This window comes from Telopea speciosissima, chromosome 4 (genome assembly GCF_018873765.1).
Source record: "Telopea speciosissima isolate NSW1024214 ecotype Mountain lineage chromosome 4, Tspe_v1, whole genome shotgun sequence".
Lineage (NCBI taxonomy): Eukaryota > Viridiplantae > Streptophyta > Magnoliopsida > Proteales > Proteaceae > Telopea > Telopea speciosissima.
In genome coordinates this window covers 71741348-71755077 of record NC_057919.1, presented here as the reverse complement: position 1 = coordinate 71755077, position 13730 = coordinate 71741348, and the positions used below count along the sequence as shown (strand labels likewise).

The window sequence follows — 13730 nt, the reverse complement described above, 5'->3', positions numbered from 1 at the left end:
GTCGGTACAAAAACTACAATTTCTCGGCCGAGATCTCGCGAGATCTCGAGATCTCGCCGAGATCTCGGTGATATCTCGAAGGTGAAAATCATGGTTTTTTAGTACAAAAAAACCAATATCTCGCAGAGATCTCGGCGAGATCTCGGTTGGGCCCAAAGATGCTAGTTAGTTGTATTTAGCCCAATTTTCACCCAAAAACCATTTCCAACATAAGAGAGAGCGAACGAAGTTCTTAGGCTCTAAACCAAGGGGAAAAAACCTCTCCTTCAAATTTCTTCTTCTTTCTTTCGATTGTTGGATGGAATGCCTTGTTTGGAGTTAGATTGAAGTGCCAAAGTGAAGATTCAAGTGCCAATTTGGAGCATCATCACCTATTTGCAAGATCTCGGTTATTATGATGATCGTCATGAGGGGATGCGCGAGCGTCTGCAAGAAGTTGGAGCGCAGGAGGACCCCGTGCGTTTCACCGGTGAGTCTCGGTTACGCATGCCACTCAAGATCAAGACCATGGTGGCTACCCTAAAACATACAACGAGAAAGAAGGGTCGCAAACACTCACATCGAGTCATATGCTCGGGAGGAGGACAACGGCGAGTATGAACACCATGCTTACAAGTTTCGGAAGCATGAGTATAGATACTACTAGTGAGCATCGATCATGGCAATCATCTCGGCATCATCATGGCTATGACTATGGCCAGCGAGCACCGGTTCGATTATAGTGCCTATGGTCGAGTATAGGCGTCGCGGTGAGTATGACGGTCAAAGCTCTAGGTCGGTGTTGGGCATACATTCCTAGTCCCAAACCAGTCATACATGCCTCAAACTCAATATGACGATGTGAGTGGATCTTACACCTCATACCAACAGCCTCCCATGTACCCTAAGATAGGGAGATTGGTATATGTTGATCGAGAAGACTTATATGGAAGGTGTCACACTATTTGCAACACTATAGCAATTCCATGACATGGGAATTATATGTGGATCGATATAGGGATGAATTTCTTGTTCAATCTCATTTTATGTAACAAATTAAGTGAACATTGATGTAATGTACATTTTATTTGAATGTTTTGATTGATGTGTGCTAATTAGAATGTTTTGATTGCTAATTTGCTATGTTTTACTAAATTATATATAGATTATGTTGTTTTAGACTTTTAGTACGACTAGTCGCCTACCAACCTATGGTCCAAAGTGAAACTCATATTTGGACTTGTTTTTTGGCAAATCTGGGCATGCCATTGTGTTTAAATGGCCTGAAATAGGCTGGATACCAAGTTTCAGACCCAAAATATGTGTACAACCCACCGAGTTGGGGTCCGAGTCCAAAAAAAAAAATTGCACCGACTCGCCGAGATCTCGGCGAGATCTCGGCTCGACTCGGTTTCTGGCCTAGCCGAGATGCCACCGAGACCCGAGTTCTCGAACCTTGGATGTAATCGCACTGCCCATTTGGATAATAATGGTTGCTGGTTAGTTGATAGAGCAGTATGGTTTCCTTAGAATATTCTTTGAAAAATCCTAGATATATGGAGTCATAGGGCAGGTTATATTGGACAAGCACCAAAGTGCTGAGAACAGAAATAGGTAAAAAATGTGCTGCATCACCTGCGTTGTTAATCATGACAACCATCACGATGTTTGGATTTTACCTTGATATATATATATATATATATATATATATATATATTTCTATGTGAATACTGGTCCTATCTGGTTATGTGTTCAACCCATATGAATAATTGAAGATGAGAGCGCACTGACGGAGCTTGTCACTTTTATTAAATTGCTTTGTTTCTTTAACCCGGTGTATTCCCATACTTGTTTTTGATTTCTATCGTGACACATTTTAATTTTGTAATGACTATATATTAAATTAGGGAATCAATAGGGCTAGAGTTGAACAAATGGAAGCTCGATTGAAGGATGACATACTGTTGGAAGCCGCACGGTATCTTCTTTGTTTTTAATAATTTAAAAAATATTTACCTTACTAATGATTATTGGGATCTGTTTCCCTCGATTGCTCTTCCTATATGTGATAGAATATTTTCTTTGCACATCTGACTTAGCAGATATGGAAATAAGATCCTTGTAACTGATGAACTGCCAGATGGTCAGATGGTGGACCAATGGGAACCAGTGACACATGATTCGGTGAAGACACCTTTAGAGGTATACTCATTGAAGCTCTTCTTGGATTTGTTGGATGAGGCATCTCAATTCTGATGATTGATGTTACTATATTTATGTCGGATACGTTTTCTCTTCTGCTTAGGTTTATGAGGAACTGCAAGTAGATGGATACCTTGTTAACTATGAACGTGTTCCTATTACTGACGAAAAATCACCAAAGGAGCAGGATTTTGATATTCTGGTAATTTTTCTATTTCAGCACTGGTTTAATGCTGAAATTTGTGGTACATTTCACAAGAATGCCAAAGTTTTATAGCTATGTTTCTAAAATACAGCAATGGAATTCACGAAATGATGCCATTTGATTTGCATGTATCATTTTGTACCTTTTTTGACGTATGGCTATTTGTTTGAAAAGGTTTGCCTTTTTAATTTCTTTCTGTTTCTAACTTAAGTTTATCATTTTTGTGTAATTCAGGCCATGGTTCAAGAATTCGGTTTCGGTACTGGTTTCCCCCAGCCAAAAAACCGAGTTGGGCCGAGATCTCGGCGTTGAACTCGAAGGCTGGTTTCGGTGGGTTTTAGACCTAGTTTGGGTCTGAAACTTGGTACTCAACCTATTTTAGGCCATTTAAACACAATGTTGGTAGACGTTTAGGTGATGGCGAACTAAAATTCTTTACTCTACACATAATTTAGTAATACAAAGCAATCAAAACATTCAATTAATGTAAAACAACTTAAATAAGCATTAGAAATGTAAAGTAGGGTATTTTACATTGTTGTAATGTAATGGGTACAAGAGTAATTCTGTCATAGGGGTATTACTGTCATTTGTATCCATACTAGGATGTTCCTCATCTAGTTATAACTAAAGAGGCTGTGGACACATTGTACACAAGCCACATTCAAGGATTTCCACATGGTATCAAAGCGAGAATGAATCCGAAAATCCTGGAGATAATTTTTTTCTCAATTTTCCTCCTCCCTCTCTCTTGTGAGCAAACCCTAGCCCCACCACCCACTTCCGCCACCCCCCCCACCGGCAGCCTCTCTTCCACCTCCCCTCCACCTTCTACCTCCTCCCACCACTTCCGCCAGCCCCTTTCTCGCCTCCCCAACCATTCGGTCACCACCACACCTTCCGCCAGCCCCTCTTACCGCCACCCCCCTTTTACAAATTTTCCGCGTTTCCCTTTATTTTTTGCGGAAGGGTTTCTCCTCTTTTCTTGTTCCCCGATTCCCTTCTCCACCCTTGGTGGTGAGTTGACTCCCACCAAGGGGCTTTTTGGGCTCTTGATGACTTAAGACCATTCAGCAGAATTTTGTTTTTTCTCGCTTTCCCGGTGATTTTTTTTCTATACCAGCCACCATGCAAGGAGATTCAGATATTTCCACAACCACCTTTGGCTACAAAGGCTCGACTCAGCGTGATTTCCTTCCGTTCCAGACTAGTTCCATTAAACTGAATGGAAGCAATTATTTGTTGTGGTCTCGCTCCTGCCTCTTTGCTATCGGTTCCCGTGGTCTTTCTAGCTCTATCTCGGGAACGGTCACCAAACCATCTGATGCTGGTCCTGCACTTGACAAGTGGGTCACTTCCAATTTTCTTGTCATGTCCTACCTTGTCAACTCCATGGAACAAGAAATCGCCGGGCATTATCTGCTTCTTGAAACGGCTACGAAGATTAGGAAGACAGCCAAGGATACTTACTCTAAAGTTGGCAATGCTGCTCCTCGGTATAAGCTTTGCTAGAAAATCCATCAGACCAATAAACTGGAAATGTCCCTTTCCAAGTATTACTCCAAGTTGTGTGCCATGTGGCAACAATTGGATTTCTTTGGGACTTATAATGCTACCTGTGAGGCGGATGCCACTGGGTTTCAGAAATTGGAAGAGGACTTTCGTGTGTTTGATTTTCTTGCTGGACTCAATATTGAGTTTGATCAGATCCGGGCTGTCGTCCTCCATCGTGATCCTCTTCTCTCCCTTGAACAGGCATATTCTCTTGTTGCTGCTGAAGATGATCGTCGGACTGCTATGATTCAGCTTGCTACACAGGAATGATCTGCCCTTCTCTCTGGTTCTCAGTCTAGTACCCGAGGAAATTCTGCCCGCAGTACTGGGGCTGATCGTATAGGCATTGATCGACCTCCCGTCAAGTGTGATTATTGTGGTCGGGAACAACACACAAAGGACCGCTGTTGGAAGCTTCACGGCCGACCTGCAGATACCCGGGGACGTGGTTCAGGTCGTCCTTCCCGGGCTAATCAGGCTGCCTCGGATGATCATTTTTCGGATTCGACTGGCCCTCTTTCCAATGATGAGATGCTGCACCTCCGTACTTTGATGTCCAGACTTGACACTACTGCTTCCTCTGCCTCTGACATTTCCTTGCTCGAAAATTCTGGTTTAGGTATTTCTTTTATTGGTAGTTGCTCCTCTGTTGATTCCACCTCATGGGTGATTTACTCTGGACCAACTGATCACATGACAGGTTCTCCTTCTCATTTTTTGAATTTTTTTTTGGGTGAATAATAGAATTCATTACCAAAGAGAAAGAAACAACAGAGACCCCAAATAGGGAGGGGGGAGAGAAACAAAAAGACAAGCTAACACAACCTCAAACAGAGGAGGAGGTCGGCTGGAGGGAGGAGAGGGGGAGATCCCAGGAAACAACAATATGCCTGTTCCTTGGGGAATAAATACAATGGTAAGTTACATTTACCAAAAAAAAAATACAATGGTAAGTTACATTTACGAGCTTTGCTTTGATGTCAAAAGAGATGGAGTCCCAAATCTGGCCAACTGTCGTGGAGTTGGAAGTCCATTTCCTGATGGTACGCTCCATCCAAATCTGGTTGATGGTAGCACAAAAAGCCAGTTTACCAACTGTGTTGCGAAGAGCCCGAGAAAGTCATATCAATCCACAACCATTCCCTAGAGAAGGGGAGGATTCTCCGTCTGCGAGGCCAGCATTTGACAAGGATTCCCTTCCATATAGCCGAGGAAAGCAGACAATCAAAGAAGAGATGGGCTGCATCTTCCATAGCATTCCAGTAAAGACTACAAGATGGGGAAACTGGGATCTGACGAAGGCGAAGGAAGGACCGTATTGGGAGGCAGTTGGTGAAGACGCGCCACACAGTGAAGCTATGCCGGGGTATGTGGCCTTTGAACCAGACAAGCTTTCTCCAAGGAGTTAGATCAGTTCTAATCCGAACCAGGTTCTAGGCATCTTTTGATTTAAACACACCTGAGGAAGAAGGGGTCCAAGATACACAATCACACCTCCCTGAAGGTCTTCTAAGGATAGAGGCCAGAGCATCCCAGACTTCAATAAGACCCGGGTGGATGGTGATGGGAAGGTTCCAGTCACCATTGGATATAATTTCAGCAACCCTTGATTGCCTACTTAGCCCACAATTGTATATAGCTCTGTTACTGATCGAGTGAATGAAGATACCCTTGGGGTGCCAATGATCCAACCAAAGAGTAGTAGAGGAACCATCTCTAATCTTGGAATGAATTGCTTTAAGAGCCGTCGGCCTGAGAGAGAATTTTGCGCCAGACCCAAGAAGCATCTAATGAGGAAGTTACTTGTGTTTGATAATAGAAGTTTGGTACCTTTTACTTTGATTCATTCGGATGTGTGGGGCCTACTTGGTGTGTGTCCACTTTTGGATTTCGTTGGTTCGTTACTTTTATTGATTGCTTTAGCCGGACTACCTGGGTATACTTGGTGAATTAGAAGAGTGATGTGTTTAGTTGTTTCCAGTTATTCCATAAGATGGTTAAGACTCAATTCGATGCCTGTGTGAAGATTATGCGCATTGATAATGGGAAGGAGTACATGGACAGCCGGTTTCGCACTTACTTTTACTCCCACGGGATTATACACCAGACCAACTGTGTCGACACGCCAGCCCAAAATGGTGTTGCCGAACGAAAAAGCAGGCATCTGTTGGAAGTGGCTCACTCCCTCATGTTCACCATGAATGTCCCTGTACGATTTTTAGGGGATGCGGTGCTTGCTGCCTCATATCTCATTAATCGGCTGCCTTCTCGAGTGGTGGATGCTTGCTGCCGTCTTGAGGTTCTTTTGGGCAGTTCCTTCTTTGTTGTCCCTCCGAAGGTGTTTGGGTGTGTTGTGTTTGCCCGCAATCACCACCATATTGGGAAGCTTGATCCTCGAGGTCTTCGGTGTGTGTTCTTGGGGTACTCTGCCACTTAGAAAGGCTACAAATGTTACCATCCTCCCACACGGCGCTTGGTGATCACTATGGATGTTGTGTTCCGTGAGTCTGAGGTTTATTTTTCACTTACTACACCTCTTCTGAGGGAGCCTCAGAGTGAAGAGATGTCTCCTCTCGTTGAGCTGTTGGAAGTTGAGATTTCTACTGTGAAAGAACCATCAACGGAAGTAGAGACTCAAGATGGGATCACCGGACAGGAGTAGGACTAACCCCTGACACAAGGAGTTGTTGAGCAGCCTATTGTCCAGGGGGAGACTAGAAAATGTCCCCATTATGATAAGACGTTGAGCAGAGGAACATGGCACAAACAGACTACCACCACTTAACCATCTCCACCTGTACTTCCGGCTCTAAGTTCTACTCGACCTCCTTCGAGTTCCTCTCCTGGTAAGCCTGCCTATGATCCTAGTCTTGATTTGCCTATTGCTATTAGGAAGCCTAAAAGGAGTTGCACTCAACATCCTATTTTTTATTTTGTGTCTTATGACTACCTTTCCCCTTCCTTCCAAGCCTTTGTTACCTCTCTATTCTCTGTTTCTATTCCTAACTCTTGGAAGGAGGCTATTGCCGAACAGAAGTGGAAAGAAGCAATGAATGAGGAGATGAGTGCTCTGGAGAAAAATAAAACCTGGGAGTTGACAACTCTTCCTCCTGGAAAGAAACCAGTCGGCTGCAAATGGGTCTTCGCCATCAACCAAAAAGCAGATGGGTCTGTTCAAAGATACAAGGCCAGATTAGTTGCAAAGGGCTTTACCAAACCCATGACATTGATTACCAGGAAACATTCGGCCCTGTTGCAAATATGAACACAGTCAGAGTAATTATCTCCTGTGTTGTTAATCAGGGTTAGGAACTTCAACAACTTGATGTAAAGAATGCCTTCCTCCATGGTGATCTTGAGGAGGAAGTTTACATGGAAATTCCTCCAGGGTTCACTACTTTAAAGGTTGGAGGAAAGGTATGTCATCCAAAGAAAGCGTTTTATGGGTTAAAGCAGTCTCCAAGAGCCTTGTTTTGGAGATTTCATAAAGCTATGGTGTCAAATGGCTACAAGCAGAGTAATGCTGATCACACATTATTCATCAAGAAATCAGGGCAGCATATCACAATGCTAATTGTTTATGTCGACGACATTATGATTACAGGAAGTGGCACTGAAGAAATAAAGAAGTTGAAGAATTACTTGGGTATTGAATTTGAAGTGAAGGATCTAGGGAAACTCAGATATTTCTTGTGAATTGAGGTTGCCATTCAGCTCATGGCATCTCTCTGTCCTGACGAAAATATACCTTGATCTACTCAGTGAAACCAAGGTTCGAGAACTCGGGTCTCGGTGGCATCTCGGCTAGGCCAGGAACCGAGTCGAGCCGAGATCTCGGCGAGTTGATGCATTTTTTTTTTTTTTGGACTCGGACCCCCAACTCGGTGGGTTGTACACATATTTTGGGTCCGAAACTTGGTATCCAGCCTATTTCAGTGCCATTTAAACACAATGGCATGCCATTTGCGAAAAACAAGTCCAAATATGAGTTTCACTTTGGACCATAGGTTGGTAGGCGACAGTCGTACTAAAACAACATAATCTATATATAATTTAGTAAAACATAGCAAATTAGCAATCAAAACATTCTAATTAGCACACATCAATCAAAACATTCAAATAAAATGTACATTACATCAATGTTCACTTAATTTGTTACATAAAATGAGATTGAACAAGAAATTCATCCCTATATCGATCCACATATAATTCCCATGTCATGGAATTGCTATAGTGTTGCAAATAGTGTGACACATTCCATATAAGTCTTCGATCAACATATACCAATCTCCCTATCTTAGGGTACATGGGAGGTCATTGGTATGAGGTGTAAGATCCACTGCTTCGTCATATTGAGTTTGAGGCATGTATGATGGTTTGGGACTAGGAATGTATACCCAACACCGACGTAGAGCTTTGATCGTCATACTCACCGCCGATCGCCCATACTTGACCATAGGCACTATAATCGTAACCGGTGCTCGCTGGCCATAGTCATAGCCATGATGATCTTGAGATGATTGCCATGATCGATGCTCACTAGTAGTATCTATACTCATGCTTCCGAAACTTGTAAGCATGGTGTTCATACTCGCGTTGTCCTCCTCCTAAGCATATGACGATGTGAGTGTTTGCGACCCTTCTTTCTGTTGTATGTTTTAGGGTAGCCACCATGGTCTTAATCTTGAGTGGCATGCGTAAATTGAGACTCACCGGTGAAACGCACGGGTCCTCCTGCGTTCGACTTCTTGCGTCTTGCTCGCGCATCCCCTCACGAGCGATCATCATAATAACCGCCACTCCGCGATGCCACTAGCGGCAGCCTTCACCACCACGACCATCACCATCACCATCACCATCACTAGCATCACCAGTGTCATCACCACCACCATCATCATCATCAGCAGGACTTCCTACAGCAGGCTCAAAAGGTTTCGGTGACTCGCATGTGCACGCCCCTCTTGCGTCGACATATATTCATCAACATCGGTGCGTTACGAGCGCAATGGTGGGGTCGGGCCTACCCCCGTTGATCCATATCGGTGTACCACGATCCCTCACCCACTGGAATAGGGGATCCTCATCGTCATCGAGTCCTCTTGAAAAATGTTGGGCAGTTCAATGGGTTCTTTATCATTGCCTCAATTCCTTCACGTATGTACCTCATCCTTAATCTCATATTGTAGTGCACATACACAAGCTGCTCCAGTCGTTCGCTACCCAACCTATTCCGCCTCTTTGAATGTATCAATGAGAATGTACTCGATTGCGCTCACATCCGGAGGATGAACAAGTTTGTGAGAGCTCTCACCGCTACCTTCCTCGAGTTGGGTGAACTTGTACCATAAAGCACCCACCAGTCGGCTGCATTACAAATATAGAATAGTAAGAATATGTACATTCTAAAGAGATAAATTATAATTCATAAATGTAATATCATGCCACCTACCAGGTCGACTTTTGTCTACCCTCCACTGCAGACTAGTCGACCGAAACTTGCTGAGGCCTCTCCAAGTATTTGATCTATTTTCAATATGAGGCATTAGTATTTCCTATTTAGTAATTACATTCATAAAACCAAAGTACCAAAGTCCCATACTCTCACCTCATCGTTGCAAGCGGCTTGTGTCTTTGGATGGGGCTCCAACTTCTCGAAATACATGAATCGCCTCTAACAATTCTATGTCTAGCCCAAGATCATGGGAGTAGTGATACTTTGGATTTAAATAGTATCTTTGGTAAAGTAAACACCACAAATATGATTTGTTAGTGACTTAATCGCTTTAATGCCTTTAGGGTTTTGAATATGTAAATGTAAAAAAGTTATAACATTTAAAGTATAAAGTATGTTGAACTCACCACCTTATGCATGGATGACTCAAGTGCTTCTCCCACCGCTCATCAATGATGTTAGTGTAGGATTTTGCACTTCGAGGTATAGCAGCTCTAACCATTTCCTTCATTTTTGGATGGCAAGATAAATGTGGCCTAAAGTAGGCTTCTTCTCTGTATCAACCATCCTCGTCGCCACCACTGGCTCTAATATGCCAACCACTTTCCCCAAGTCCTTCCAAAATCCATCATTTGCAATGGTCATTGTGCTACCTTTGCTTCTTCCGACTTAGAACCTTGCCAACCAAACCATTCACGACTTGCAAACATACACCTTAGACCTATCGCCTTACTCGAAAGCTCTTCAATGCAATGTAATTGGTGGCAAATCGAGTGACACCAGGCCTCACTAAATCTCCATTACATTTCTCCTCATCAAGGCTAAAGCATAAGAATGGTTGTACACAAAAGTTGTCACTTGTCTTGCCCTATTTACCACACCGCCACCAAAGTCTTTTTTCCCCATGTCCTTCATTAAATCAATAGAATGGGCTGCACATGGGGTCCAAAAGAGCCGGATCCTCTTACTCTTCTTATTCATCAACTTCTCTCCAGCCTTTTTATAGTTGGAACCGTTATCCGTCACAATTTGGATAACGTTCCTTGTCCTACCTCCTCCACCACTTGCTTCACTCCTTATACAAGTATGATGCATCATTTATATGCTTTGATGCATCGATAGACTTCAAGAATATAGTCTTTCCATTGCAACTCACCATGAAATTTATGATGGACAGCCTAGTAGGTCCATCCAACCATCACCATAAGAGTAACCCCATATGTCTCCCACATTGGCTTCAAACCATCAATGTATTCTTTTAGCTCCTCTACCTCCCGAGGCAAATACACATTGTATAATTCAAATGGTGAAGGTCCCTTCCATCTGCACCAGCCCTCCTGCAGCATCAAGGAATGCATTATAGTATGTTCCTTGTGCTACATTGGCTGGAATGCCATGGTAAAGCATGAATTTCTTGAAGGCTTTTCGTGCTTTCTCTTGTTTACCACCAAATACTTGTGGGATGGTTGGCTGGTAGGCATCTTGTTGCCTAAAAGTGGTGGGATCCTGCTCAAAATGGGTTCTGGACCTTGTACTCGTGGTCGGGTTTGGGGTCGTGGTATATTTCTTGTCCGCTTCTCTCCTCCTCTCATCTTCTTGCCTGGTGCAGCTGAGCCAGATCCACCAGCTCCTCTTGCTTGCTCATTTGCTCTTATATTATCAAAATGAAAACTTTGTCTACTCTCGGCCAAAGTCTGTGGTAAATTCTCCATTCAACCTTTGATTGAAACTCACCAGGTGGAGGCCCAATGTCGATCATCTTCGCCACAAACCTCGCACCAGCCCTCTCTAGTATTGCCTCATTAAACTCTTGTTGCATTCTTTCCCTCTCAGATTTTTTAATCTTCCTCCTTTCAAATGTTGTGTCATTGCCACTTTCACTGGATAGAACATTTGGGCATGATGAAACATCCTTGCCGTACCGCACAAGTGTTGCTTTAACCCGGTGGCTCCTCCGGATAGCAACTTCCCACAATAATTGCATTTGGACTTCTTTTTGTGTGCGGACATGGGAACTCCATGTTGCCATGCTATATCGTACATTGTATACAACATGTCTTATGTTTGACATCTTTACATAAAAAAGCATGTATTAATAACCATGGATCACTTAAAGTAAGGTATTCAAGACTTAAAGTATGCTATTCATAACTCTTAAACGTAATGTCAAGCTACTAGAACTATGAAATAACTATCTCTTATTTATCCCCTAACCCTAGTATTTATTTGTTAATTAAAAATAATATTTTGAATTTTTTTAAAACTATTTATACCTTAAAGTATAAGAAAAATATAATGTAATGATGAATTTGACACCATTTGAAGTTGAATATTATGTACATATGTTGTACATAATTTTCCATAAGCAATAAGTATTTTTCCTTAATATTATATATATATTTTTAATTTTTATAATATATTTATTAAATCTGAAAAATAAAATAATTTTTTTAATGGGTGAAAATAAAAATTAATCCATGGGGCTGTAGAGCATCCCAAGTAGTTTAACATATATCAAAATCATTTTCAAACAATCACTATTCATCCTATTTTTTCATTTTCTTTTTTCAAATAAATCATTTATTTTTCCAGAAATTATAATAAATAATTTATTAACTGAAAAAAATCCGACTCCATGAAGTGATAGATCGGGCAAAGATGTTCAACATATATTAAAACCACATGAATCTAACAAGGATTACAAAATTTTTTTTGGAAAAATATATTTGGGAAGAAATAGAAAACACCTTTGAAATCTTGCAAATAGGTGATGATGCTCCAAATTGGCACTTGAATCTTCACTTTGGCACTTCAATCTAACTCCAAGCAGTGCATTCCATCCAACAATCGAAAGAAAGAAGAAGAAATTTGAAGGAGAGGTGTTTTTCCTTGGTTTAGAGCCTAAGAACTTCTTTCTGCTCTCTCTTATGTTGGAAATGGGTTTTGGGTGAAAATTGTGCTAAATACAAGTAAATAGCATCTTTGGGCCCAACCGAGATCTCGGCGAGATATTGGTTTTTTGTACTAAAAAAAACTTGATTTTCACTTTCGAGATATCACCGAGATCTCGGTCGAGAAAGTGCACTTTTGAGTACCGACTAGGAACTCGACTCGGTTTTGCCCAAAACCGAGAAACTCGGCGAGATCTCGCGAGTTCTCGAACCTTGAGTGAAACTGGAATGTTTGGGTGCAATCCTACAGACACACCTTTGGAGCCTAATACTCATTTGAAGAGTAAGGAAGGAGACCTTGTCGATTAAGGCAGCTACCAGAGACTTGTTGGCCGCTTGATATACTTATCACATACCCGTTCTGATATAGCCTTTGCCGTGAGCTTGGTCTGTCAATACATCCATGACCCTCATTCTTCTCATTTGGAAGCTGCCTACAGAATTTTGAGATACTTGAAGTCTTCTCTTGGAAAGGGAATTTTATACTCTCCTCATGGCCATACTCGAGTTGAAGCATACACGATTGCTGACTGGGCTGGTTGCCCTGATGATAGGAGATCTACTTCAGGATACTGCACCTTTGTTGGAGGTAACTTAGTCACTTGGCGGAGCAAGAAGCAGTCTGTTGTTGCTCGATCAAGTGCTGAAGCTGAATTCCGAGCCATGTCACATGGAGTTTGTGAGTTACTGTGGTTACAAGGTCTCCTACAGGATTTACACCTTCCAACAACCCTACCCCTGCATCTCTACTGTGGCAATAAATTTACCATTATTATAGCACACAACCCTGTTCAACATGACCGTACCAAGCATGTAGAGGTTGATAGGCACTTCATTAAAGAGAAGCTGGAGCAAGGTGTTGTGTGTGTCCCATTTGTTCAGTCCAGTGATCAACTGGCTGATGTTCTTACTAAAAGTCTTTGTTCTAAGTCCTTTTCTTTTGTAGTTAGCAAGTTGGGCTTGGTTGATATATATGCACCAAATTGAGGGGGAGTGTTGTAATGTAATGGGTACAAGGGTAATTCTGTCCTAGGGGTATTACTGTCATTTGCATCCATTCTGGAATGTTCCTCATCTAGTTATAAATAAAGAGGCTGTGGACACATTGTACACAAGCCACATTCAAGGATTTCCACATACATCAATCTTAAGTCTTAACATAACATAGGTTTTATGGGATCTTTCAAAGTTTGTTATCTCTCTCAGCTCCTCTTCCTCTCAATTCCTGCATCTTAAATGCTATGATATCCTCAGCCAATCTGTTTTTGTCTGTCCTCTATAGGCTCTGCGATCCTGTGGTGCCCTTTCCCCCCCTGTCCAAATGAATCAAGGCCTCCTCTGGAAAACTAGGGGCTTAAATTCTTTGCCTAAGCAAGCTGCGGTTCGT

At 42.2% G+C, this 13730-nt stretch overlaps 1 protein-coding gene across 4 annotated transcripts in view; it reads left to right on the top strand.

Moving 5' to 3' along the window:
- The window catches only part of LOC122658834 (paladin), a 216034-nt gene that overhangs the window by 58556 nt on the left and 143748 nt on the right, over positions 1 to 13730 (top strand). For all 4 annotated transcript variants that reach the window (XM_043853963.1, XM_043853961.1, XM_043853962.1 and 1 more), the window contains 3 exons: positions 1887 to 1957; positions 2082 to 2181; positions 2285 to 2383. In XM_043853963.1, coding sequence (XP_043709898.1) covers positions 1887 to 1957; positions 2082 to 2181; positions 2285 to 2383 — 270 coding nt within the window. The remainder of the gene's footprint in view (positions 1 to 1886; positions 1958 to 2081; positions 2182 to 2284; positions 2384 to 13730) is intronic.